General features: G+C 41.6%; 2 protein-coding genes across 6 annotated transcripts; both read left to right on the top strand.

Moving 5' to 3' along the window:
* Window positions 1-663: 663 nt before the first annotated feature.
* On the top strand, window positions 664-11,874 carry susd2 (sushi domain containing 2). Of its 2 annotated transcripts, XM_086097400.1 has the most exons (14): window positions 664-1,196; window positions 1,754-1,905; window positions 1,981-2,148; window positions 2,915-3,086; window positions 4,017-4,218; window positions 5,117-5,202; window positions 6,183-6,451; window positions 7,272-7,409; window positions 7,499-7,648; window positions 8,446-8,697; window positions 8,977-9,160; window positions 9,317-9,411; window positions 10,232-10,417; window positions 11,340-11,874. In XM_086097400.1, exons 1-14 carry the CDS (start codon window positions 1,030-1,032, stop codon window positions 11,459-11,461), a joined length of 2,343 nt encoding a protein of 780 aa, XP_085953526.1. In that variant the 5' UTR covers window positions 664-1,029; the 3' UTR covers window positions 11,462-11,874. The 2 variants fall into 2 exon arrangements, with proteins under 2 accessions (XP_085953526.1, XP_085953527.1); XM_086097401.1 differs by lacking the exons at window positions 664-1,196; window positions 1,754-1,905; window positions 1,981-2,148 and adding an exon at window positions 2,300-2,608.
* Window positions 11,875-12,487: 613 nt separating this feature from the next.
* Window positions 12,488-27,071, top strand: taok3b (TAO kinase 3b). Of its 4 annotated transcripts, XM_086097405.1 has the most exons (9): window positions 12,488-12,753; window positions 12,850-13,315; window positions 14,304-14,540; window positions 15,107-15,235; window positions 16,255-16,458; window positions 17,993-18,232; window positions 19,752-19,964; window positions 20,944-21,126; window positions 21,239-27,071. In XM_086097405.1, the coding sequence occupies exons 3-9, from the start codon at window positions 14,355-14,357 to the stop codon at window positions 21,401-21,403; spliced, it is 1,320 nt and encodes a 439-aa protein (XP_085953531.1). In that variant the 5' UTR covers window positions 12,488-12,753; window positions 12,850-13,315; window positions 14,304-14,354; the 3' UTR covers window positions 21,404-27,071. The 4 variants fall into 4 exon arrangements, with proteins under 4 accessions (XP_085953531.1, XP_085953529.1, XP_085953530.1 ...); XM_086097403.1 differs by lacking the exon at window positions 12,850-13,315; XM_086097404.1 differs by having other exon boundaries at window positions 12,488-13,315.
* The last annotated feature ends 637 nt before the right edge of the window (window positions 27,072-27,708 follow it).

Below are 27,708 nucleotides of genomic sequence, written 5' to 3'. Positions count from 1 at the left end.
TCAAAGGTGCTCATTTGACAGTAAAACACGTGAGGGCCGATTTCTCACGTCACTTCTTGCTCAGGTTGCGAAGAGTGAAAAAGAAAAAGGAGGCCCAAAGTCCATCAGCGGCGCAACACTCAAACCGGCCTACATTCGAACAAAGTGTTATCGTTACAAGGTTTAGTTGATGATTGAATATCGTCTGGCGAGGGCGAGTGCGAGTCCGGGTTTAGTGTCGGACGCCACTTTCGCAGCTCACACGCAAAAACCAAGATGATGGGAAGATGCACAACCGGCACCGTAATTCTCCTCCTCCTCCTCTCGTGCATCAGCAGGACGCTTGGTAAGTGCCTTTGATTGAACTTTTTTTTTTTTTTTTTTTACTTTAAATTAGGGGTGTCAAAATGAGTTCACCGTTGATTTTGAGTTAATTTCAAGTTTCTTTAACGCCACAATTTTTTTTAACTCACGATTATTGGCCGTCGTTTACTTGAAAAATCTGTACTGGGGGAATTCCAGTCGCAACGCAGCATACACGATCACGTCAACATTTTTGCAGTAATAAATTGAATAATAATGCATACATTTGTGGAGACTGGGGTTCTAAGGAGGACCAAAAGTGCCAAAATTAAATAAATGAATGTGTCATGAAATAATTACATTTGTCATTCATTCATTAAATTAGCTACATATAAAAAAATATGTATATAATTATTTCTGTATTTATTTATTTCATGTTCCTGTGTTTGCAGCGTTTGCCCGTCAAAGTTAGTGGGCGGGGCTAAAGCCTGATTCCAACGTCGCGTCACCATCGTCTTACAAATGCAATTATGCCATCTAGTGGCAGAAACATGACCTCAAGAGTATGAGTTAAGAGTATGAAAACTTGATTGTACATTTTACTGTACATTTAGAACAGATCAAATGTATGATGACAATATGTAAACGCTTGCCACGCCTACTTTTAATACAGTATATCCTAAACACAGATTGTAAATATTTTTTTGTGATTGAGGTGAGTCGTGCGAGGGCAAATGCGGCCAATCGATGAGCTCGTGTTCGTGCCAGCCGACGTGCGCGTCACTGGAGAGATGCTGTCCTGACTACAAGGAGTTCTGCGTGGAATTCTCCCCGCAGTCAGGATCCATTTTGGGCGGGACCGACTTGCTCCTGCTCCACGCGACTTTCAACCAAATTTCTCTCATTTTGTGCAAGTATGACTTTTATTTTTCACATTTGTACCTTTTGTGTTTGGATTCATACATGAGAATTAGTGTTGTTCCGATTTTTGCAGTATCGGCCGAAACCGATACCATACCGATACCTAGTTGTTGCCCTGCCATTGGTTTAGAGCATTCAAGGACCAATAGGATATCTTGGCTCGGCATGCAGTGAACACGTCACACATCAGTGAACACGGGTGGCAAATCCAGGTCCAGAAAGTAAAAACCCTGCCACAGTTTGGCTTTAGCCCCAGGTGCTAGCTAGCGAGCTAGCTCCCCGGGTGCTTTCAAATTCAGTTCACAAGAGTATGAAAACCTAGAAAAAAAATATTGCACATTTAGAACAGATATAAAATTTGTGATTAATCGTGAGTGAACTAGTGAAATCATGCAATTAATAACTGTTGTTAACAAAAGTGGATTTATTATTATTTTTTAAATAATATAAATAGTTCAAATGAATTTTTGACGTCTATAGCCGTCAGTGGCAGTGAATGACAATCATGTCCGAACCTCTGGTAACAAAGGAGCATTTGCTGGTGCCTCAGGTTCAACGATGACATCAGGACGGCGGGCTACGTGGATGACAGCAACCGAGGCCACTGCATCTCGCCCCTGTTGTATCAAACCGGCTGGGTTTCCGTGCAAATCTCCTCCGATTACGGCGTCACGTTCAACAGAGTCGGCTCGTGGCTGGCAGGTTCGCCGAAGCATTCCCGTGTCAAAAGTCACTTTTTTATATTTCATATTTCTCCTTTCAATGTTTTTTGCGCAGTGCATACTGGAAAGTTGGATTCCAAGTTCAAGGCCGTTTTGGTGAACGCCACCAAGTGGCAGTACTACGGCACGCCTCAAGTGGGCGGCCCTCTGCAGATGACCTGGAACACGTCTCTGGTCCCAACCGAGAGGGTCAACATCGAGCTGTGGGGCTACAGGGAGACGGGTGAGGGCGGCGCCCGACCCATTCAAATATCGGCCAAAACAATCGGCCAATTTGGGCGATTATTTTTCCCTTAAAACGTTATCGAAGATAACCGAAGTTTTCCGACACTGTGAAGGTACCCTGAATGCACCGTTTTTCTTGCGTAGCATTAGCAACTAGCAACTAGCAAGTGTCTAGCGTATGTTATTCTGGTTATTCTGTCGTCCCCCAAGCGTCCTTTAAGTCGTTTAATGACACCCCAGTTGGAGTTAATTGTAAAACTAAACATGAGGATAAGAATTACATCCACTGTATATTTAAATACAAAATATGATTCGTTTTTAAAACATCGCTAGCCTAGCGCTAATGCTAAAAGCGGAGGGAAGATCTCATTCGAATGCTAACAGGAAGTTTGAAACGACTTTTTTCCTTCAAATAACAAATATTCACACACAAATGCTGTGGGAACACAAAGCCACGGGTAAGAGAACACTTTTGCAAAGGCTCAAATTCTTCCCAATGCGTGAAAAACTATTTATATTAATATATTTCAATCACAACTTTCTTCTGTACTCACTTTAAGTGTGTACAACACTGCCCCCAAGAGGCCATTTTATGCCATTAAATATATATTTTTAAATAATCGTCAGATTAATTGGTAATTGCTATTTTTTTCCAAAAATCCGCAACAGGCTCAAAAAGTGCATGATTGCAGTACTGCTTAAGAAGAGAGTGTGACTACTTTGACGAGTGTCTGATGAAGAGACGTGTTTACTGTCCCATCCAGGAAGGCCCTATTCGGACCTGTGGCGTGGCGAGTGGAAGTATCTTTACTCTCTTGCTGAAGATGTCGCAAACAACGGAAGCTTCACGTTTGTGCCTCAGCCTTCTCCCGAGTTCTCCAGCTGGGAACTCGGAGCGCTCCGGGTCAGCTCCAGTGTTAACCCAAATGGCTTGACGTACGTCACAATTTTTTTACAGTTACCGTTCTCGGAAACTCTCGTGTCATTGAATTATTCATTCCTTTTTATGAACATTACGTACATATTACAGGACAAAGTACAATAATGTTAGTAATGTCCTCAATGACTGAAAAAAAAAAAATCAAATATTTTTTGGGCCATCATATTGCCCAGTAGGAACTTAATGATAATAATAATAATGATAATTATTATTATTATTATTATATTTACTTAAGTTAACACATAACCTCTTCTATTATCATAACATCTTGAATTCCTCTCAAGTTTCAACGTGTAGAACTATTAGGCTACTGTCTGTTTGTCTTGCTAGCTAGCTAGCTATCAATCTGTCTTTTTATTTATTATTATTATTTTTTAAAGCCTTTCTATACATGGTCTTTAAAAAAAAGAAAGAAAGTCTGGTCGTTTTTTTCAAAATATTTTTTATACATGGTCCTTTAAATTATAATTTTTTTTTATACATGGTCCTTTAAATTATACAATTTTTTTTTTATACATGGTCGTTTTTTGTTATTTTAAACACCTGACTGATGGAAATTAAGACGGTCAATTGTCATTGCTGCACAGCTCATGTGAAGGATTTGCCGTTTGTGTCAAATCTGTTGGCCCTCTGGGGACCCCTGCTGGTTAAGCAATTGCCTGCCTTACCTACGCTTCTGCTCACAACAAATTCTGCAAAGGTGGAGTCCAATTACCTGGATTCAACCTTAACATGGATGACTGACGATCTAACCACACATAAAGGATTTTTTTTTTTTTTTAATAATCACATTTCCATTTAATTTTTATTTGACTAATATTATGACAGTAAGTTAAAAGCGACTCCGGCATGTGACATGAAACTAACGTTATCGTTTCCGCTGCATTGTCTCACCGTTGTTTCCGACGCGTCTCGTACCGCGGCAGCGGCGTGCAAGCGGCGTGGACGGAGGACCACGCCCTGGCCTGGCACCTGGAGCAGAAGTTCCGTGACGACTCTCAGGCTTGGGCGCTGGCCAAATGTTTAGCGTGGGACCTGCTGGAAAAGGACCTGCCCGACTTCCTCGGCGAGATCATCGACTGCCCGTGCACGCTGGCGCAGGCCCGAGCGGACACGGGAAGATTCCACGTAAGCCGACGATAGTCCAGCGTTCGGAAAAATGAAAAGAAAATGTACCCCCATACAGAGAAGGTGAATCGTTGATGCCCCTGGGTCATCACGCGTCTTTAACTCATTCACTGCCATTGACGGCTAGAGACGTCAAAAATTCATTTGAACTATTTCTATTCACGTTTTTTTTTTGCACTTTTGTGTGAAAACCTAGAAAAAGCAAATATTGTACATTTAGAACAGATGGCCTCGGTTACTTTCATCCACGTAGCCCACCGTCCTGATGTCATCATTGAACCCGAGGGACGAGCAAATGCTCCCGCATTTTCACTAGGGGGTCTACTCACCTTTGTTGCCTGAGGTTTGGACATGACTGGTGTTGACTCGTTTATAAGTGCGCATCTTTCCAGTCAAAGACAATTTGATATGCATCTGGACACGTGTCAGAGCTGTCAAAATTAATCGACAAGTAATCGATGATCAAATTAATCGACAACTATTTTCACTCATTCACTGCCATTGACGGCCATAGACGTCAAAAAATCATTACAACTATTTCTATTATTTTAACGTGTTTTTCCACTTTTGTTAACAAGAGTATGAAAACCTAGGAAAAAAATATTGTACATTTAGAACAGGTATACAATTTGTGATTAATCGTGAGTTAACTAGTGAAGTCATGCGATTAATTACGATTAAAAGTTTGAATCACTTGACGCCCCTCATTTTTTAATAATCTTTTCTTTTTTAAATAATAATCTAGCTATGCTAATTTCTGTTAGCCCATCTATTATGTTTCACATGATATGTTAGCTAGCACTAGCAGTTCCGTTAGATGAAAACAATTGGTTTTGTTGAACATTTTGCCAAGCAAAATTGTATTTAAGAAAAAACTCTGTTGTTGTTCCATATTCAGACGGATTACGGCTGCGATATGGAGAAAGGGAGCGTGTGCACGTACCACCCAGGTAGCATTCACTGCGTGAGGGCCATACAAGCAAGGTAAGCCCATTCAAAATGTTCACTTTTTCGAAGGAATAAACATTCCTTTCTGATTCCTCATTTTCCATTTAACTCATTCACTGCCATTGACGGCTATAGACGTAAAAAAAAAAATCATTTGAACTATTTCTATTGATTTGACACTTTTTCCACTTTTGTTAATAAGAGTATGAAAACCTAAAAAAATTGTTTTCAATTGGACATTTAGAACAGATATAAAATTTGTGATTAATCGTGAGTTAATTATTGAAGTCATGTGATTAATTACAATTAAAAAAATGTAATCGCCTGACGCAAATTAAAAAAAGAAAGAAAAGATTATTAAAAATTAGGGGCGTATTTTTTTTAATTGTAATTAATTACTTAACTAGTTAACTGATTAATCACAAATTTTATATCTGTTGTAAATGTACAATAAAAACAACTTCTAGGTTTTCACACGCTTGTTAACAAGTGTAAAAAATGTTAAACTAATAGAAATAGTTCAAATGAATTTTTGACGTCTATAGCCGTCAATGGCAGTGAATGAGTTAAAATCCTCCAATATGTGGAGAAATTGAACAAATTCCTCCCAAATTCACAATATCGAAAGTTATTCAGTAGCCAATCGCTAATATTATCCGAAAATATTATTTTTCAGATTCCACCTTCTCACCAAGAATATAAATTAGACAAAGTGCAATTTCTGCAGAAATTGCATAGGAATGCTGAAAAAGCTGAATGCTAAGATTTGAATGCGTGTGCTTATGAAGTCAATTGAAAGATAAATTACTTAAGTACTGAAATGTGGCCCAAGCTGGGTTTGAACCCAGGTTCTCCGTGGTGAAAAGGGCAACTGCTCCAACCACTGATCCGAAATGGTATACATGTATATCACTTAGCATATTGGCCATGGCAATGCACAGTCAAAGGTGGGATTCGAACCCACGACCTCCTGGTTACTGGACAATGCACTTAACCAACCGATGTGGGATCTTCAGTCCCAGGTACGGGGCGGGTCAGCAGTGTTGCTACGACAGCGGCGGCGTTCAGGTGCTGACGGCCGACTCCATCGGCGGGAGCACCCCGGACCGGGCCCACGACTGGGGCTCGCCCCCGTACGCCAGCCCCCCCCGGGTGCCTGGCCAGTCCCACTGGGTGTACGACGTCCTCAGCTTCTACTACTGCTGCCTTTGGTCGGACAACTGCCACTACTACTTCAAACACAGGCCGTCCAGCGACTGCAGGCGCTACCAGCCGCCCAGTTCAGGTACCCGCTCACGACGTTGCTGAGAATCGGCAGCAAAATTCAACGTTTGCGTGATTTAATATGCAGACGCAGGGTAACAAGATGGCGCGGGTTGGTCAACTGCTGGCCACGTGACAAAATGGACGCCATCTTGTTACCCTGCTCAAAACCCAGTTGGCCAAACTCTCTCTATATAACGCGCTGAACCACACTGCCCCCCAAGTGGCCAGATCAAGTACAACAAGGACGGGGCTCCCAATAAAGGCACACACAAACAAGGGGCAAGATCGTATCAAATAATTGAAATAAAATCGATTTTGGGACATTTAAAATCGATTTTTGATCATACTAAATGAGAATCGCGATTCATATGATAATCAATTTTTTGGGCACACACCGAGTCGTCAAAGACGCCAATAACCGACATTTGGAGCCGATATTCATTTTTTTAAAAGGGAAAATTTGAAAAATATGAAAACTCCAGCTCTTAATTCGATTTTTTTTTTTTTTACGAATTTGTTTATTGAACAACTTTTAGGGTTCGTTAAATGTTGGAGTTTAAAAAAACTGTGAAAAACATCTTTGTTTTCAAAATCTACGACATTTTTACTCATCTTAGTTTTAATTTAAAAACAAAAACCGAAGGTGCAGGACCCGCAGCATCTCTGAAAATGTCAATAATTAGTGCCCCTGAAGTTAACACTTTGATCTATTTTGGGGCATATGATTGTTCAAAATGGCCGATGCCGATATTCGCCAAAATGCCGAATATCATTGCCGATACTAAATTCAATCACTTATCGAATGGAAACGAATGACGTAATCCATTTGCACCGCTCAGCCGCGGTGTTTGGCGATCCGCACTTCATCACGTTCGACGGCGTCCGCTACTCTTTCAACGGCAAAGGCGAGTACAATTTGCTGACGTCTCCCGGGAAGCGTCTGACGATCCAAGGCAGAAACGAGCGAGTCGGCAGCGGTGAGCTCAAAAACCTGCGCCGCCGCATATCGAACGCGCGCGTCCTCCACCACGGCCGACCGCGTGGCTTTTTTTCCCCCCCCCCGCAGGAAACGCCACCAAACTGTCGTCCGTGGTCATGAAGGAAGCCTCCTCGGACGTCATCGAGGTGCGACTGGTCGCCGGCGACGACAACCTGCAAGTGCTGCAAGATCAAAAGCCGCTTCTGTTTAATGAGCAGAGCTGGATGGACCTGAAGGGTGAGAATAAAACCGAGCAAAAACACAATTCCGTGTGCCCGGAAACAAAAAACATCTTTTACATGTTCCACATTTTGGTATGTTTTAAAACAAAAATTCTGCAAATAAATACATAAAAAAAAAAAAAAGTGTTTCATTAAATAGTTAACTCTTGATTAATCGCCAATTAATTGTATTTGTTCAAAATGTACAATAAAATAGTATATCTAATCTTTTTAATATTTTAGTTTACTGATACATTGATTGTACAGTAATTAATTTTTTTAAAGTTAAAAAACAACAACTGTAAAACATTGAGTATTTAATTTATTTTTTCCCCCAATCCCTGTTTTTTTTCTCTGTAAAGCACTTTTTTTGCATTTTTAATGTCGATCAAATGTGATTTCAGAGACGGATGATTGTTCTGAGCTAAATGTGAACAGAACCTCCAGCCACTAGGGGGCAACACCGCGACATCGGTGTTTCACGTCGGACGTTCACGACGCTACTTCCGTTCCAGTACGTTCAACTCGTCCAAATAAAAGGCGAACTATTAGAACGTGAAGCAAGTCGTGGACCGAGTTTTGCCCAATTCGTCAATTGAAACCAACAAATAATCCTAACAGATATTCGTGACGATACCGCAGCTATTAGCGGAACCATTTGCGGGAATGCCAACGCCTTTGTTTTTGCTAAGCCCCAAAATGATGCGACTGCTGGTTAACGTTCGGTGAAATGACGGAATCGCTGAGCGAAATAAACCTCGCCTGTTCACAAAAAATGAAGACACAAGACTTTTTGTCAAATGTGCCACTCAGGTGTGTTTGTGTTTTCGCCTTCCGCCGCCAACGTGACGGTGATGTTCGCCAGCGGCGCCGGCGTGGAGGTGCGTCTCCGCGGCGGTGCCCTGGCGGCAACGGTGCTCCTGCCGGAACAATTCCGCAACGCCACGCTGGGGCTGCTGGGCAACGGCAACGGCGTGGCCGCCGACGACCTGCTTCCCGCCCGCGACAGGTCGCCGCCGGTGGACGGCGGCGACGCTGAGGAGGTTTTCAAGTTCGGGGCCAGCTGTGAGAATGACGTCATCTTTTTTTAGTTCAATTAAGTAGCGTTATTTATAGTATTTAAAAAAAAAAAAAAACGTGTTTATTGTGAATTCAAATGTATTTGTTCAGCTTATTCATTTATTTGCATTCAATCATTTGTTAATTATTTTTGTGATTGATAAAGTAGTAACATTAGTCACATTTTGCATGGACAATAATTTTTCTGAGAATAAACGATTTTCCATATGACTGAATAAAAATATATATTAATAATATAATTTCTTTCTTTTTTTTCCCCACCAGGGGCCGTTTCCAAAACCACCGCCTTGTTCACATACGATTCCGAATATCTTTTGGACACGTTTTACAATTCTCCAGGACACCACCCCGACTTTATTCCGACGTTTTCAGTCCCGGAGAACCCCGACGATCCGTTGTACAACATCGCCTCGGACGTTTGCTCCGGGGACGACTCTCAGTTCTGCCGGTAGGACGACCTAAATGCATTCACGGCATCTTGAAAAATGACGTTCATCAGACCACAGAAGTCTGCTAGCTTAATGCTAACATATAGCATATACAAATAGCGCAGGCTACAATAAACAACGATTTTTTTTTTTGCTGAATATGACGATTTTTGCAGGTACGATATTTTGGTGGGTCGTAGTCCGGAGCTGGGAAAGGCCACCAAAGTCTCGTTCCACAGTCACGTTTCTCTTATGGAGGACTTAAAGCCCGGTGAGTGTTTCAAGTTTTGGTTTTTGCTTGAGGAAAATGTCAAGTAATCACTGAAGTCATTTTCTTATACGCACATCAAATACAATAACTACGATTTTACAAACCCGTTATTTGTATCAAACACAATATCCAGAAGGCTAAACCACATGCTAAGCTAAGCTAAGATCGCTAATTTGGCTTACCTAATGTGATAATTAGTATTAGAAAAAAATATGAACCTTCTCGATACTGCATATCTAAAAGTAGTTTGTCACCAAACATTAGCAATGAAGCTACCATTAGCATTTCAGCACGTGATGCTAGTTGCTAAGTGAATAGCTGCTCTTATATGCAGCTAGTTTCTTGCCTTTTATTTGATTGTATCTCCGACTTGTAAGCTTTTTTTTGTTGACACAATATTGTCGCTGTTGGGCACAAACCTAAGACCAAGTTTAAACAATTTCATAAATTTCACAATTCTGTCAGTCCCCACATGTGTCTGTTCTTTCACAAATTATTAACCACTCAAATCAAATGTTGAAAACAGTAAATACATGATTTAAATCGCTAGCATTAGCATGTTAGCATGTGATGCTAATGGCTATGCTAATTGTTATTTTTATTAACAAACGTTCTAAATGTTGGTAAAAAAAAACGATGCAAGAACCAAGGATTACGCACAACAGTGACAATATGTGCGTTTTTTTGTTGAAATAAAGATTTAAATAAAACATTAGATTGTCACAATCTAATCCAACAAAGTCACGGCCCCCCCCAAAAAATCGTTTTTTGTTTTTAGTTTGCTGCCCGTGCGTAATTTTGACTTCCTGTACGTGTGCAGTGATTTCCTGCGGTTGGCTGGCACCGCCCACCAACGGCAAGAAGGAGGGCACCACCTACCTGCAGGGGGCGACGGTGCGCCTGCTGTGCAACGACGGCTTTGCGCTGCGAGGATCGGACGCGCGCACCTGCCAGGCGGACGGCACCTGGTCGGGAGGCGACACCGTCTGCGACGTTCATAGTCCGAGTACGTCAAGGAGAAGTAGTAACTAGTAGCACCAATACTACTAGTACTATTACGCTCAATACTGATAAGACTAACACAACTATCAATACCATTCTTCCAATCTATTGTCAAATTTGTCAACAAAAACTAAGCAAAAATGATTTTGTCAACACATTTTTCATTGACTAAAACTAGAGGAAAGCACTTATCGAAGATAACCGAAGTTTCCGACTCTGTGAAAGTACCCTGAATGCACCATTTTGTTTGCGTAGCATTAGCAACTAGCAAGTGTGTAGCGCATGTTATTCTGTTTATTCTGTCGTCCCCCAAGCGTCCTTTAAGCTGTTTAATGACACCCCAGTTGGAGTTAACTGTAAAACTAAACACACAACAACAAGAATGACATCCACTGTATTTTTAAATACAAAACCTGCTTTGTTTTTAAAACGTCGCTAGCCTAGCGCTAATGCTAAAAGCAAAGGGAAGATCTCATTCAAATGCTAACAGGAAGTCAGCATCGACTTGGGGAGTGTTTTTCTTCTGTACTCACTTTGAGTGTGTACAACATGCATGCGTGGCGCCACACTGCCCCCAAGAGCCCCAAAAATATATAATTTATGCATTAAATATATATTTTTAAATAATAATTGGTATTACGTTTTTTTGATGGCTGTGTTTGAACAATTATAGACAACTTTGAAAACAAATGTTTTAGTGCTTTAGTAAGCTACGTCATCAGTCATGGTTAGCATGATGCTGGCTCAAAACAGCTGGGGATGCTCTTTTTTTTTTTAAATGGTGGGCTTAAATTGAGTCGTTTTTACTCTCTATTATATTTTATTGTTATTGTAAACTGTATTCTTACATTTGCTCACTAAAAATATGTGTCATTCTTAATTTTTTAACCAAAATTCCAAATTGATTTTGCTTTTCTTTTGTGCAGGCAACGACACGGCCGTCATCGCCGGTTCTGTTGTGGGCGTCCTACTGGCCGTTGTGTTAATAACAACAGGGCTCGTGTTCTGGGTCAAAAAGCGCAAGAGTGGTCAGGGAGCATCGTTCTGATTTGATGATGTCATCTTTTTTTCCAAGTGGATAAAATGCTGGAATGATCCATTTGCTGTTTTTGTGTGTTTGGAGGTCGAGATCTTCGACAAGATTAAGTGCAAATCTTTAATAGAGTTGGCACTTGAGCGGCCCCGTCCTTCCGCGTACGAGTACGGGACAATTCGGAGCACGAGTACAATTGTATCTTCTGGTAACATTTTTTCACTGCCGGTGCCACATTTGGCCGATGAGTCCGACCTTAAGCTAATTATCGAACGAACGCTCAAACAGCTTCCCATAAACAAGCAAGCACGAAAAGTGTTTATTGAGTGGACTGGTGATGAAGTGCTGCCTCCACGAGTGAAAATAGAATGTTCCATTGTATTCTGCTGATGTTTCATAATGACTTGTGAAAATAAACATTTTTTTTAAGCAGCAAAAGGTCACTGGTTGTTTTGTTGTTCATTTCTATCTATCCATAATTGTCGAGCAGACAAACCCCAGTTTTTGTGTGCGCCCTAAACCGGAAGTTTCGTCATCATCTCCAATTTGTCCCATTGGTGAACAGGCCTATTTATCCGACTTATCTAAAAATAGATACTGTATGTAAATTCATTTATTTTATCACATCATTTTATTTTCACTTTTACCTACCTACAGGTACGCGTCGATCAAAATGACCCATCTTCACATTTTCCTTACTTTTTGTTACCTAAGGACGTAGAAAATATTTCTCGAACCCAAAACTCTCCACCGCGACTCGGGTGGTCTATAAAACTGTTGTAAGCACATTTCTGCACAGTAGCTAAGACTCTTTCTTTGCTCCTTTTAAAAACAATGCGAGTGCTACTGCCACCTACTGCAGTGGATGCGCAATTACTCTTTACTATCGTATGACCAAATGAATAAATCCAATACATTTGAGAAGGGCTGCTACATAGTGACGTAAGAGTAAGTTGAGCGCGTGTCGTACCGCCGTGTCTCTTTAAGGGAAGGGGGAGTGTAAGAAGAAGCGGTACCAAAAAAAAAAAAGAAAAAGGGAGAGAGAGCGAGCGAGAGAGGAGAAGAAATGAATAGAAGGCACGAGAAGCACCTACCATGACCAAGTGCGCTGTAAATGTAGGACACACATCCGAGCCTCCGAGCGGCGTCACATCGGGACACTCGGCCACCATGTTCGGACTCGCCTCTCGCCAGCGACCCGCCGCCATCCTGCAGCCGAGCGCGGCAACCGTCACCCGGGGAAAGCCTCAGCCCGCCGCCTCTCCGGTGCCACTAAATTACATCACATCTTTCCGCGATTATCAATGGTAGGCATTGCGTAATTGCCGCCCCCCCCCCCCCTCCTCCGCCCCCCCTTCCTCTTTATTATTATTTGTATTATCTGTCACCGCCCGCTTCCGGAGAATCGCCCCGCAGCGGCGCTCGCTTTTCGCACCCATTCGCTGGAGGATGCGCTTTGGCCGGCCGAAAAGGACCCGCAGCCCGCGCAGCTTGAGCGGAGCTGCAGGATGCGCGTGAGGCCAACGGCGGCGCGGCGGACGTGTGCTGCATTCGCGGACGTCGGACACGAGCGACGCGGACCCGCTGCCGCGGGGATCGGGAAGCAGCAGCAGCAGCCGGCGGGCCCCGCCACCTCCGGCAGCGCCTGAAAGCGCGCCTCCTCCTCCTCCTCCTCCTCCTCCTCCTCCGCTCCTCGTCCCTCCTCCGCGCTGCAGGAGCATGCTGCCGGCGTGAAGAAGGGATGAGGCCGCGCACGGGGACTCCAGCGGGCCACAGCTGCGGCCTTCTTCTCACCACAGCCGGCGGCGGCGACGCCGCTGCGGGACCCGCGAACGCAACACCGTCACCGTCACATCGTCAGCATCTTTGGTACTTGTCGCTCTCGTCCGTCGATTGCATGGAGAGGAACAAGAAAGAGAGTAAAAAAAAAAAAAAAAAAAAAAAAAAAATGTGTAATGCGCGTGCACGTGCGTGTGTGAAAAGGGGAGGAGGAGGGAGGGGGCGCGCACTCACGCGCTATGCTATGACTACATCCATCCGTCGTCATGGTAACCACATCCTGTTAATGGATGTCATTTTCCCCTCCTCCTCCTCCTCCTCGCTCTTCGTCACCTTAAAAAACATTCTAGTCTGTTTAAATGCTTTCGTGTTTAAAAAAAAAAAAGATACTGAAAAAAAAAAATCCTGTGCTAATGTGCCCTCTAAACTGCACAATTGAATTGAAAAGGATTTCTTTCTTTTTCAAAAGGGATGTAAAATTATTATTTTTTTAATCCCGAAGTTGTGGTTGCAAAAATGTGCACACCCTCTAATGACTTGCACTTGAATTGCATCTGATTTCAGTTCAGATTTTTTTTATTTTGCTGAAGATTTTGAAAAAATTTCCGCCGCCTTGACTAAAATCGCATTTCCAGTTGAAGAAAAATAACCAAAACAAAGTCAAGATGCTTTTTCTGACATTTGTTTTTGATTTGTGCCTCTTTGAGCCGCTTTTGAAGAAAAACTGCTTTTTTTCTCTCCATGATGAGGATTAATAACCGTTTGTGATTTGGGCCAAAAAGTTCAAACTTGTTTTCAGCGCAACGAACATTTTCTCCACTCGGCCGCGTTTAACACGAACCGCTGAACTTTATTCAAAGCCGATAACTGTAAACAGTGGCACGTGTGCCGAGCTTGAATGCGATTGCTGCATTCCGATCACACTCAACCCCATCCAAGTAAGAGGGTGTGCACACTTATGCGACCAAGCGGCGGTTTTGTCCTCGCTCTGCCTTTTTTCGTGTTTTTTTTTTCTTCTCCCAGCTGCGCGCCGCACGTTTGCGGGGCTCCAAAAAGTTGTGTTGCTGTCGTCGCGCAGGTCATCCGGGAGATCCAGGAGCATGAGCAGAACTTTGAGCTGCGGGAGCAGATGTCTGGCTACAAGCGCATGCGGCGGCAGCACCACAAGCAGCTGATTGCCCTGGAGAACAGGCTCAAGGCCGAGATGGACGAGCACCGGCTGAGGCTGCACAAGGAGCTGGAGACGCAGGCCAACAACACTTACGCCGAGCAGGAGCGGCTGGCCAAGCGCCACGCCGCTCAGACCGACAAAGAGGTACGAGCGCGAGCGCGCGCGCGCTTGCTGACGGCGTGGAGTGCTTTGATTAGCACGCTAGTGTTTTTGCCAGTGGGACATTTGCATTTGATAACACAGCTGAAAGTAGCGTCAGGCGAGCTTGCTTGCATAGATAGCAAACGGGTTTTTTATTCCGCTCTTATTGACTAACACGCTAGGTTTGTTGGGGACCTTCTCTGCCTCCTCTTGCTAAGCTCAGGCTTGCCCGTATCGGGTGGAAAACGCCGGAAGTGCGGCTTTTTTATCCTGCTCGGAAAGGGTTGAACGCCAATGATGACCGACAATGACGATAATTAGGACAATGGCGATGCTGATGTGGCGATGATGAGGATGATGATGACGATGACGATGAAGAGGGCAAAAATGACGATGATGATCATCATGATTTTAGTGGCGATGACGACAATGACAACGATAAGAATGATGTGAATTATGACGATGACGACGATCGTCAGAATGAAAAGGACGATGTCGCCGACACTAACGATGACGATGACGATGATGATGATGATGACGACGACGACAATTCTCACTCGCCCTCGCAGATGAAGTCGGTGGCCGCAGAGGAGCGGCGCATCCAGCAGCAGATCTCGGCTCAGCAGAAGAAGGAGCTGACGTCCTTCTTGGAGAGCCAGAAGAGAGAGTACCGACTCTGCAAGGACAAAATCAAAGAAGTAAAAATACACCAAACACACAAAAGAAAAACATTTCTGGGAAAAAAAAAAGTCGTCTTTTTCTGACACATTTTTGGGGGGAGTTTTGTTTTTTTGAGTAATTTTTTTCCTGTTTAAAAAAAACAAAAAACATTTCCCTCTTTTTCTGAATATTTTTTTTCTGAGTAATTTCCCAGTTTTATAAAATAATGATTATCCTGTTTTTCTAAATATTTTTGTTTCTGTTTTTCTGAATACTTTTTTAAAAGGGGTTTTCCCTCAGAGATTAGAGAACAAACCACAATACAGTAAACACATTCATTCCTTTATTGAGAGCCAGTAAGTAAACATGACCATCTTATTGCATGTGGAGGTAAGCGGGAAAGTGTCCGCTTCCGCTATTAGCAAGTTTGCAACAAGGCACTTGGAGTTCAGAGGTAAAAAAAAAATATATACTCAGAAAAACAGAACACCGGCTCCGTTTTTCGAAATAATTATTTTCCCTGTTACAAAAAAAAAAATTTTTTGAAAAATTTCCCCCCGTTTCTTCTGAATATCCCCCCCTTGTGTTTTTCTGAGTATTTTTTCCTCCTGTTTTTTGACAAAAAAAATCAGAAAAACAGAAAAAAAATTTCAGAAAAAAAAAAAAGTAAAACAGAAAACAAAATAAAAGAATTCAGTAAAACAGAAAAAAAAATCTGAAAAACAGAAAAAAAAAATCAGTAAAACAGAAAATAAAATAAAAAATATTCAGAAAAACAGAAAATAAAAATAAAAATATTTAGAAAAACAGAAAAAAAACCCCTAAAAAAAAACATCTCCTCCAAAAAATTACTCCGAAAAACAAGAGTATTTTTTTCCTTTTTTTTCAAGTGAAGGCAATATGCTTCCGTACCATCCTAAATCAGTTGGAAATAGAACTGACACACATACAAATGTCTGTAACCAACCAGTACAGCCCTACTTTCCTGTACCACAAGAGGGCGCCTTTGAGTGACTGATGTATTTTCTTGTCTTTTTTGTGTGCGGTCTCCCCCCAGGAGATGAGCGAGGACCCGTGCACCCCAAAAGAGGAGAAGCAAGAGCGTCTGTCGCGGCACAAGGAGACCATTCAGCGCTCGCAGGCGGAGGAGGAGGCCAACCTGCTGGCGCAGCAGCGGCTCGTCTACGAGCGAAGCTGCCGCGCGCTCAAGAGGCGGAGTCTGCTCAGGAAGCACGACTTTGAACAAGAGCAACTCAGAGAGGTGAAAGGCCGCCGAGCGCAACGGCCGCTGGGGCTCGCTCCTTTGTCTTAACGGGACCCTGCGGTTGACTGGTGATCGCTTCAGGGTGTATCCCGCTTCTCTCACCAAAAGTCACATTTCTTGACAATATATGGACTATGCAGCCCCAGTAGTCAAAAAACAGTATTCTGGTTAATATTGTGAATAGGAGCTAAGCAGCAAAATCCAGCAGTTTTGATCAAGATCAGACGGCGGCCATTTTGTCACTTGCTGTCGAGTGAAGATGACATCGAAGGGCTCAGGGAACGACCAATCACAGCTCACCTGTGATGTCATGACAGCAAGTGGCAAAATGGCCGCCATTTCAAAGTTGCTCGGAGCTCAGCTCAACTTTTTTTTTCTGACGCTGAGCTGCGATTGGTCGTTACCTGCCCTGAGCAACTGTGATGTCATCTTCAGTCGACGGCAAGTGGCAACGTGGCCGCCATTTCAAAGTTGCTCGGAGCTCAGGCCACGACCAATCGCAGCTCAGCTTTTTTTTTCTGACGCTGAACTGCGATTGGTTCGTTACATGCCCTGAGCAACTGTGATGTCATCTTCAGTCGACAGCAAGTGGCAACGTGGCCGCCATTTCAAAGTTGCTCGGAGCTCAGCTCAACTTTTTTTCTGAAGCTGAGCTGCGATTGGTCGTTACCTGCCCTGAGCAACTGTGATGTCATCTTCAGTCGACAGCAAGTGGCAACGCGGCCGCCATTTCAAAGTTGCTCGCAGCTCAGCTCAACTTTTTTTTTTCTGACGCTGAACTGCGATTGGTCGTTACCTGCCCTGAGCAACTGTGATGTCATCTTCAGTCGACAGCAAGCGGCAACGTGGCCGCCATTTCAAAGTTGCTCGGAGCTCAGGCCACGACCAATCGCAGCTCAGCTTTTTTTTTCTGACGCTGAACTGCGATTGGTTCGTTACATGCCCTGAGCAACTGTGATGTCATCTTCAGTCGACAGCAAGTGGCAACGTGGCCGCCATTTCAAAGTTGCTCGGAGCTCAGCTCAACTTTTTTTCTGAAGCTGAGCTGCGATTGGTCGTTACCTGCCCTGAGCAACTGTGATGTCATCTTCAGTCGACAGCAAGTGGCAACGCGGCCGCCATTTCAAAGTTGCTCGCAGCTCAGCTCAACTTTTTTTTTTCTGACGCTGAACTGCGATTGGTCGTTACCTGCCCTGAGCAACTGTGATGTCATCTTCAGTCGACAGCAAGCGGCAACGTGGCCGCCATTTCAAAGTTGCTCGGAGCTCAGGCCACGACCAATCGCAGCTCAACTTTTTTTTTCTGACGCTGAACTGCGATTGGTTCGTTACCTGCCCTGAGCAACTGTGATGTCATCTTCAGTCGACGGCAAGCCTCAAAATGGCCGCCCCCCTGAGATGGATACAAACGGCAGCATTTTTGCTTGATAACTCATATTCCGCAAATGCAACATTCATCGCGTTGAGACTCGTGAGGTCGCATATTATTGCGGAGAAATATTTCAGCCTGACCGACGGCCGACTCTCCGCAGGAGCTGAACAAGAAGCGGAACCAGAAGGAGATGGAGCAGGCCCTGATGATCCGCCAGGACGAGGCCACGCAGGACCTGGAGCAGCGGCAGCTTCACGTGCTCCACAAGCTGCGCGCCGAGCTCATGCGTCTGCAGCACCAGACCGAGCTGGAGAACCAGGAGGAGTACAACGAGCGGCGGCAGCGCGAGCTCCTGCGCAAACACGCCCTGGAGCACAAGCAGCAGCCCCGAGACCTCAAGGTCAGCCGCGTTCACGTTCAAAGATCCCCCCCCCCCCCAAAAAAAAAAAAAAAAAAAAAAAAAAAAAGAGTTGCCAATATACTTCTGTGTGTAATACACGCCCCAAAATCTGATCTTACGTTGTACACTGTAAACTCGAACTTTCAAAATAATCAAATAGATTCGTAATAATCTACTAACTGCAAACGTAACTTTTTAAGTTGGTGAAACTTTGTAATTTGCACTCATGATTTTTTGATTCAATTGAACTATACTAGTTTTTGGGTATGGATAACTCAGCTGTAACTGAAGAAAATTGAGCTATTTCGTTTCTATTATTTAAAAAAAAGGTCATATTCACAAATAAAATAAATTTATGTAGTACATACATAAAAAATAAAACTTAATGTATGTCATATTTTATTGTTTTGTTTTATGTTTCATCATTTATTTGACTTGTTCATTTGTCATTTTATGTTAGCCTTATTTTACTCTGCAGTTGACAGTTACCTGGTTAACTCGTTTGCTCCCAAAAACGCATAAATACGTTCTATTTTAAATCCTACCAGTGTCCCAAAAATGTATTCATACGTTTTTTTTTTTGGTTTAAATGCTAGAGCATACAGAAGGCTTTGATGCAGCCTCTGAACTGAAGAGAACGGTTGAAGCAATGGTAGTTATTACAAAAACAGCCAGCGGGTGGCAGCAGAGTATAAGAGATCAACCAGGGCCATGTGGCAAAAAAAGCTCATTTCCCCACAGTTTTTAAACAGATTTGTGAATAATGAAGAAACTTAGCTCTATTCTAACGCTAATTGCTGCAAATGGAGCAACAGATAGAAATATGCTTTTTTTTTCCTGACGAAAGAAGAGACTCTTTCTTTTGGTAGGTTCCATGTTTTTATAGCAATAGAACACAAAGCTAACAAATACACGCACGCACGCACGCACGCACGCACATACACATACTCACCCACATACAAAAAAAAATAAAAAGTATATATATATATATTAAAAAATATATATATATCATAATAATAATAAAAAAATAAATAAAGAGCAATGATGATGACATTTCCGAATGAACAATACTGAGCTCTTAAAAAAAGCAAAAAAATAAAAATAAAAATAAAAAATATATAAAAAAATAAAATAAAAAAGCAATAGAACACAATATTCTGTGTAATAGGAGAATATGACTTCTTCATGGGGATTTGGGAAGGGGCTGACCCCAAACCCCAAAATCGACCTTTAATTGACACCAATTATAATTGCATTGAAAAGAATATTTTTTTCAAAACCAAAAAATTAACATTTTCTCAAAACAGGGCTGCCCCCCCCCCCCCCCCCGCTACTCCCCAAAATAAAAAATAACATTGAAAAAAATCCTTCACAATGTGTACGTCACAAATGAGCGGAACATTTCATTTTGAATCGACACGGTTCGACTTTAACGAGACGGGACGAATTAAATTTCATTTCCAATGTGCCAACGCAGAATAATCATAATAATACATTTGTGACTGGTTTCCTTCCGCAGACGCTGGAGCTGCAGATCAAGAAGCAGTTCCAGGACACGTGCAAGGTTCAGAACAAGCAGTACAAAGCGCTGCGCAACCACCAGCTGGAGGTCTCGCCCAAAGGGGAGCACAAGAGTCTCCTGAAGGGGCTGAAGGAGGAGCAGACCCGCAAGCTGGCCGTGCTGGCCGAGCAGTACGAGCACTCCATCAACCAGATGATGGCCTCGCAAGCGGTACGCCCACCAAAAACCGCCTCCTGAATTTTGGACCGCCTTCTTTTCGTTCGGGCGCGATCAGCATGATTCGGACCGAAAAAAACGATAATCGCCGTTATTTGGATCGGGGAAAGGCACGTGACGGCGAATGTTGTTATAATCCGTTAAACAACAGATGTGAGAAAACAGCACGCGTGACACATGTAGGCAGAAATGAAAGCAATACTCGCGGGGTACATATTCTTCATCTTCTGCGAAGAATGGCCAATATCACTGTTTTGACATCCATCCATGTTTGTGTTATACCGCCCCCGGGTGGCCAAAGTGAGCACAACAGGAGGAGAAGCACAATCGTCACTAAATTGAAGCCAAAAAGTGGCAAACAAAAATATCATCATCTTTGCGGCCATTTTTTGACGAGATGAACTCCATAATCGAAAACTTCCTCCAGATGCACGATATCACCATTTCTCGCAAATATTGTTCACAAGCCAGTCGAGATTGTTGATAGTGAGCACTTCTCCTTGGCCGAGATAATCCGTCCCACCTCGCAGGTGTGCCATACCAAGATGCTGATTAGACACCGTGCTTAAGCGCACAGGTGTGCCTTCGACTGCCCACAATAAAAGGCCACTCTGAAAGGTGCCGTTTTATTTGATTGTTTTATGATAATAATCAAGTTGCCAATGGACCTCGTTTGTGGTTACTGGCCTTTTAAGTGCAATTGATTTTTCCAGCCTCTTATCGCCGCCTGTCACAACTTTTGTTGGCACCATGAAATTTACAATCAACATATTTTTTTCCTTCAAATTATCCATTTTCTCAGTTTAAACTTTTGACCTGCCATCTTGGAAATTTGGCACCCTTTTTTTGTATAGCGTGCCAACTTTTCGGGGGAATCGGGTTTGTACCTTTTTGCACTTTTTGCGGTTGCCGTCAGCATTTGTCCGAAAAAAAAAAATTGCCGTGTGCCGCCGCCGCCGCCGCGTCCTCGCAGATGAGGTTGGAGGCGGAGCAAGAGTCGGAGTGCGAGGCCCTGAGGCGGCAGCTGAAGCAGGAGATGGAGCTGCTGGACGCCTACCAGAGCAAGACCAGGTCTCAGATGGAGAGCCAGCACCTGCGGGAGCTGCACAAGCTCCAGCAGAAGGTCTCCCTGCGCAGGGCCCACCTGGAGCAGAAGGTAAGCCAATCACAGTTCAGCATTTTCTCTCTCCACTCTGATTGGTCACTCGGCGCCCCCGGGGACCGGCCCCCCCCCGTAAAGTAAAGTATCGACGTGCGCGTGTGCGCAGATGGAGGAGGAGCTTTCGGCTCTGCAGAAGGATCGCAGCGAGAGGATCAAAACTCTGCTGGAGCGTCAGGAGCGAGAGATTTTGTCCTTCGACAGCGAGACTCGCATCCTGGGCTTCGGCAGTCTGGCGTCTCTGGACTTGTTCCTCAAGGACGACAACAGATGAAAGTGGACCACGTTTTTCCCCTCGCTTTCGTTTTTTGCGGATTTTCCCGGCAGCGGCGGAGAACTCGTTTCTAGGCGACAAGGCGCCACAAAAATCCCACGCGGAATCCCGTCAGTCCTGCTGTCGGGATCATTCCTCCTCCTCCTCGTCTCGATTTTTGGTATGAAGTGAATAATTCAGGAAATTTTTTGCTAAAATGGGCACTTTGATATGTTTCAGTAGAACTCCATCATACGTGTGCGTGTGTGCGTGTGTGTGTGTGTGTGCGTGCGTGTGTTTGTGTGTGCGTAGAGCAGGGGTGGGCAAAGTGTGGCCTGGGGGTCACCTGGGCTAAATCTGTTCCGTAATCCGGCCCACTGAGCAACAGCGCTGGATTATTTGGTGCACTCGTTTCGCCATTTTGGGTAACGGACAAACATTGACTGATTGATTGATTTTTATAATACATTTTCTATTTATTTTTCTCATTAAATCATGCCTCATTTTATATACATATATATATATATTAGTGCTGTCAAAGTGAAAGCGTTAATTGATGAATAATGATCGCATTAACACGGATTAATCGCACTATTGATTCTGACCAGAGATGATCCTTTAGCGTGACAGCGGATGGCTACGTTTAAGCTAGCACAGGTTGTGTTTGAGCAATAAACACAATTTCATGCATTCAAGTCAAGCATTAAATGAATGTTTGCGTGCGACGTTTAGAATATTTGTTCATGTCAAAATATCGGGGTCATTTTTTTCCCCATTTTAAATGTATGCAAGTAACGAACTGATTAGAAAAAGAGGAGGATGCGCGTGTGCAGTGGGTCCAAAAATGTGGAAGACGTCCTCATAACGTTAAATGTCGAAAGAATGAACACATAAGCGGTGCTCTTCAAATTTGGCGGGAAAAAAATGTAGAAAAAAAAATGCCTTTTTTATTAAGCGATTAATCGTGATTAATCAAAATTCTAAGATGTGATTAATCGGATTTAAAAATGTAATTGTTTGACAGCTCTAATATATATATATATATATGTGTGTGTGTGTTTGTGTTAGTTTAAAGTTCCTTTAACGCCATTCATTTTTTAAACGCGCGATTAATGACCGCCCCTTACTTGAAAACGCAGCAGACACGTCCACATCAAAATTGAGCAGTAATACATTTTATAATAATAATGCATATATTAGTGGAGACTGGGGCCAAGTTGTGTTTTACAATTTTAAAAAATGTGCAGAATTTCACGAGTTACTTCATGTTAAAGATGAGACAGCTCTTAATATGAAAAGAAAAATGCACTGCGTTGTCGCCAATGTCTTACAAATGCAATTATGCCATCTAGAGGCAGATTAATGACCTCAACACAAATCAACATCACACTCGTTTTTTACAGAACAGTACATATTTTTCATTTTAACGCAATTTTATGAATTATGACGAAAAGATGCAGCCATATTTCGATCAGTTTAACACTTTTTCTACTTTTATGTTAACAAGAGTATGAAAATTCAGAAAAAAATATTTTATTGTACATTTAGAACAGATATAAAATTTGCAATTAATTGTGAGTTAACTGTTGAAGTCATGCGATTAATTACGATTAAAAATACAAATTGGGAAGTAAAAAAATCGATCAAATAAATGATATCTGACGTCCACATTTGATTTTTGACCTCAGCGCTGAAGGTGAGGTCCCAAAATGCAAACGTGGCCCTTGAGCACAAAACATTTGCCCACCCCGACGTCCAGGACATTGTGGAATGTGAGCTGCGGACACCCCCGACCCCACCCTCGGTGGTCTTCTTCTTTTTCTGGTCTTTCTTCTTCTTCTTTTTTTCTCATCCTTTTTTATTCTTCTGCTTCTTATGGTTCTTCTTTGTCGTCTTTTTCTGGTCTTTCTTCAGCCCCCCCCCCCCCGTACAGCTGTTTCTCAATATCAAGAACGCAGAATTCGGACTTGTGAACTCGGCGTACTTTCTAAGAACGCTAGAACGTATTTTAAACTTCCGTAAAATAAATATAAACAGAAAAATGCATCTTGAGATTTGACATCATTTGAGAAACGGCTCATCTTTCTTCTTCTTTTGATTCTTCTTGTCTTTCTTCTTCTCGTTCTTCTTCTGTTCCCTCTTCTTTTCTCCCTTCCTCATCTTTTGTCTGCTCTTCTTGTTCCGCTTCTTCTTGTACGCCTTCCCGTCTTTCTCTTCTTCTTCTCTTTTTCGGTTCCAAACTTCTCAAGCTGCTTTCTTGATTTTTCTTCTTGTTTTTCCGGAATGTGAACGCAAGCGTTGCGGCGTCACGGCTTTTTCTCATTGCATGCACTTTATTAGGGACACATGACGCATGGCTCTGTTTGTAAATAAAGTGGTCATCAGCATTTTAGGTTTTAAGCCCCTCCCCACTCAAAAAAAAAAAAAGACCCCCATGAGCTACGATAGGTTCACATATGCCTTTCTTTCAGTTGTCGTGCCTTTTTTGGTTTTTTTTTACGTTTGATTTCATTATTTTTTTTTCTCCATTTGCTCATCGAACTTGTTGTACATGACCAATGGTGAGAATTGTGCTGTTTTTTGATATGAATATTTGTACTTGAGCATATTAGTTAGAACACGCCCACCGACACCCGTCCGTCTATTTACTCACGTGACGGAGCTTACAAGTTTGGTTTATTTGGATAGCGTAGTTGTGAAAGATTTGCTCATAACGGTGGACGGAAGGACACACGCAGGCGCGTGGGATTATTTGTGGATTATTAACTGGGGTTGCAATTTGGATGATGAGATTTTACAACTTGGACACTCTTTCTGGGAACTCAAATTTGAGGTTCAAATATGAGAACATTCCAAAATATCTATTTTTTTAAAATTCAGAATTTGTTTTATGTCAGCAATTTTATCTTAAATGGCAAATGTGATTACAGCAAAAGAAAAAAATATAATTGATATTTGATATTTTATTTTGAAAAAGTTTGAGAACCTCTATTTTTTAGCTCTCTCATTGATATACTTGAAAATTACAAAAATAAATTATTATATTTATTTTGATTTTAATGACAATATTTAATTAACAATACACAATTTCTGTAATTATTCATGAATGTGTTCTTTCTCGTGTCAAATTATAATAGCAGAATATAAAGCCTGTAAAATAAATTAAACAAATTACAAACCGCATTCAAATTTAATTAGTGTATTTTAAATATTCAATTTTTTATAATACACATAGTTTTTAATTATTCCCCCCTTCAAATTTTAATTAAAGTTTTCATTTATTGATTTAATTACGTAATAATATAGAATTCATATATTTATTAACTGTACATTTTCTTTTCGCTTTTTAATTTGTTCCCCAAATTTGGCGTATTTCACATATCACATTTTTTATGTATTGATTTAAATAATTTATAATACACAACCTTTGTACTTATTAATGACTCATGTTTATTCATTTTAGAATATCAAATTAGCATGGCAAAAAATAAACTCTTAAAAATATTAGCGTAAAAACAAAGTAAGAAATGTCAATAAAATTGAATTCCCCCCCCCCAAAAAATTGACAAAATTTTGTCCAAAATATTTTTCATTCATTGTATTGAATTACAATGGCAGAAAATTATTATTATTATATATTTGTATTATATGTTTTATTTAGAAAATAAAATTATAATTCAGTCATATATAAAATTGCATAATACAAATGTCTGAAAAAAATATTCCGTAGACATATTTTTAGTACCTGATACTTTATCCTTTTTTTTTTTTTGCTGTCCTTTATTTGCTGATTGACTGGGAGCAATCACATGACTCCATCAATACAACCCCTCAAAGGACATTGTGCACTTCCCTGTATTTGTATTCATAGACACATTTTAATACGGAATAGAGGTACACATACATTCTGTATTGAAAAATGTCTGTTAATGAAAGTACATTATAAGTGCACAGTGCAAATGTGATCTATTTGCTTAAAATTGTCATCATTCATTTATTCCCACGGAAAGTGCCCAAGCAGGATGTTGCAACCCTGAAAGAATAAAAAGAAAGTCAAGTGGGCGTTGTGCATTAATTGTGACCTCAGGGTCGGACTGACACAATATTTGCCAGGTTGCACAATTTCCATTTCTGACCAAATGGAAGAAACAATCGTTTGGTGCTTCATTTCTTACGCCAATTTTAGCCTTGTCCCCTTTTTTTCCCTCTCACAGTCAACAACACCCTGACAAATTGACGAGTCCACCTTAAAGTCGGAAACCAACAAACAAAATGAGCCACTGACAACTGCAGTGGGCTGACTCCATTTTTTTTGCAGGAAAACAGTTTGATAATCTGCAATTGAATCTTGCCAGTTAATTAATACGGTGGCAAAATGACGGCGTCTTCTGCATCATCGTTTTGGCTCTCTTCAGATTTGGACAAATTAAATAGCACTTACTTGGACCATAGGGAATATTCTGATTGGATGGTATCGCTTGCATTTTTATGCCGTCTTCAATCTTCAGGTCAGTCGAAAAAAAAATCCTGAAAGAAAAGAAACAAACGGGAAAAAGACTCATCAAAAATATTTAGTATAATAGTGGTGCAAGTCCAAAGATCACCGAAATTCAAGAAATTGAGTGCCATCCAGGCCTCGATTTCCTCCAGACAGAACAAAAGTGGTCTCAATGCCGGAGCGTCTTTTTTGAACATCGGATAGCAGTGGAAGAAAATGTTTTCTTAAGATGGGCAGCAGATACATTGACATGAGCAGAGGCCCCAGAACTGAACCCTGTGGAACACCATACTTAAGATAGTAGGAAGTAGTTGGCGCTATACTGCGACTGTTTGACACATCCCTAATTTGATCCTATCAAGTTCAGATCCTAAAAGAAAAGAAAGAAACTGGTAACAAAAAAAGAAGAAGGATTTAGTGCAATCATGAGCCAAGTCCAAACAGTCGTCAAATTGATGGAGATTTCATGAACAATGATGATGCATGAGTCATCTGTCTATTTCTGGACAGAGACTTTCTGGGATGTTGGCCCAATGTCGCACTCAAGAATCAGGAAATGTGTGAGTTTAATGGAGAGGGATGCCCCCTGTAGGCCAAAATTGGAACACAGCCTTGATTTGAAAAAATGGAGTCATCTCACTTGGGTTCTCAGTGTCTCACAATCATTTTTTTGGAACTTGGCGGTCTTGACTTGAAATAGTTGAATCACCTTTAACAATTCTGAAGGCAATAGAAAATTGATTGACTTAAAAAAAAAAAAAAATCACAATATGATGATGACGTTCCTGGTATGCAGTAAGGCCTTTTTATGTGTGCAAGTGAAGCCTTCACAAGTCCAAAAAGTGCTACGAGGCTCCTTCAGTGTCTTCAAATGACTAACGTCAACACACGCACATAAAAAAATGATAATAATCCTGAAAAAAACAAAATAAGAAACGGTTCGTTGGAGTGTTTTAGAAGCTTTCCCGGCCTTGCCAATTGTTGGATGATGATGATGATGATGATTTTCATGATGAAGATGATTCAGATGATGTGAGTTTCTAGAGACACGGATTTAGTTGGCATATAAATATGAGGTGACGCGTTACGGAAGATGGTAGGATGGATAAAAAGGGGAACTCTCCCAAACGACCCTGGTTACCATTTCTTGTGTGGTTTAAACACAAATAAAAAGACTTTGTTGAAAAACAACTGGATCTCTTTTTGGGTCGTCGTATTTGATTACAAAAGCAGAAAATGAACATTAGAAAAATACATGTGGATGATATTTTTTTTTGTTGCCTAAAATAAAAGTTACAATGAAAGAAAAAAAAATCTCTCTCAATTTTTTTTGGGATTAATTGAAACACATAAAAAATTAGGGATAGCCGAGTACCGATACCAAGTATCGATATCAGGCTAATATTAGGCCTTACCGTATGGTATCAGTCGTTTTACAAACAGGAACTAGAAACGAGAATCATAGCTGCCATTAATTTCACTTAGGTCTTTCTTTAAATTATCATCATAGTTTTTTTGTGGGAAATGTTATGTATCAAAAGCATTAGTATCTGTACTTGGTATCAGTGACAACACAGGAGTTGGAAACTCAAACCGCTCTGAAAAAAAAATAAAGTGGAACATCCCTATATAAACACAAAATTAAATTCCATTTAATCGGAATTAAAAAATGTGACAAAAATTGAACAACTGTTTCACTTTATTTACTTTCAATGTCAAAAAACTCACTGTAATAAACGATAATTTGATATTATACATAAAAAATGAATAAAGAAAATATGAATGGAAATTAAAAGAAAGAAAAGAGAATTTTTTTTAAAATTTAAAA

Source organism: Leptonotus elevatus, chromosome 15, assembly GCF_054856555.1.
Source record: "Leptonotus elevatus isolate MCC_2025b chromosome 15, RoL_Lele_1.0, whole genome shotgun sequence".
In the NCBI taxonomy this organism is placed as follows: Eukaryota; Metazoa; Chordata; class Actinopteri; order Syngnathiformes; family Syngnathidae; genus Leptonotus; species Leptonotus elevatus.
The sequence above is the reverse complement of the archived record's forward strand: the minus strand, read 5'-3'. Positions and strand labels throughout refer to the sequence as shown.

What these genes read in the sequence shown, in the direction of transcription:
- susd2 (XM_086097400.1), top strand. Translation starts at nt 1,030, where the DNA reads ATGAGCTCGTGTTCGTGCCAGCCGACGTGCGCGTCACTGGAGAGATGC. An exon ending in GTTAACCCAAATGGCTTGAC is followed by an intron (nt 3,087 to 4,016) that starts GTACGTCACAAT and finishes GTACCGCGGCAG; the next exon opens with CGGCGTGCAAGCGGCGTGGA. An exon ending in TTTCAAGTTCGGGGCCAGCT is followed by an intron (nt 8,698 to 8,976) that starts GTGAGAATGACG and finishes TTTCCCCACCAG; the next exon opens with GGGCCGTTTCCAAAACCACC.
- taok3b (XM_086097402.1), top strand. Translation starts at nt 14,124, where the DNA reads ATGCGATTGCTGCATTCCGATCACACTCAACCCCATCCAAGTAAGAGG. An exon ending in AACAAGAGCAACTCAGAGAG is followed by an intron (nt 16,459 to 17,992) that starts GTGAAAGGCCGC and finishes GACTCTCCGCAG; the next exon opens with GAGCTGAACAAGAAGCGGAA. An exon ending in AGATGATGGCCTCGCAAGCG is followed by an intron (nt 19,965 to 20,943) that starts GTACGCCCACCA and finishes GCGTCCTCGCAG; the next exon opens with ATGAGGTTGGAGGCGGAGCA.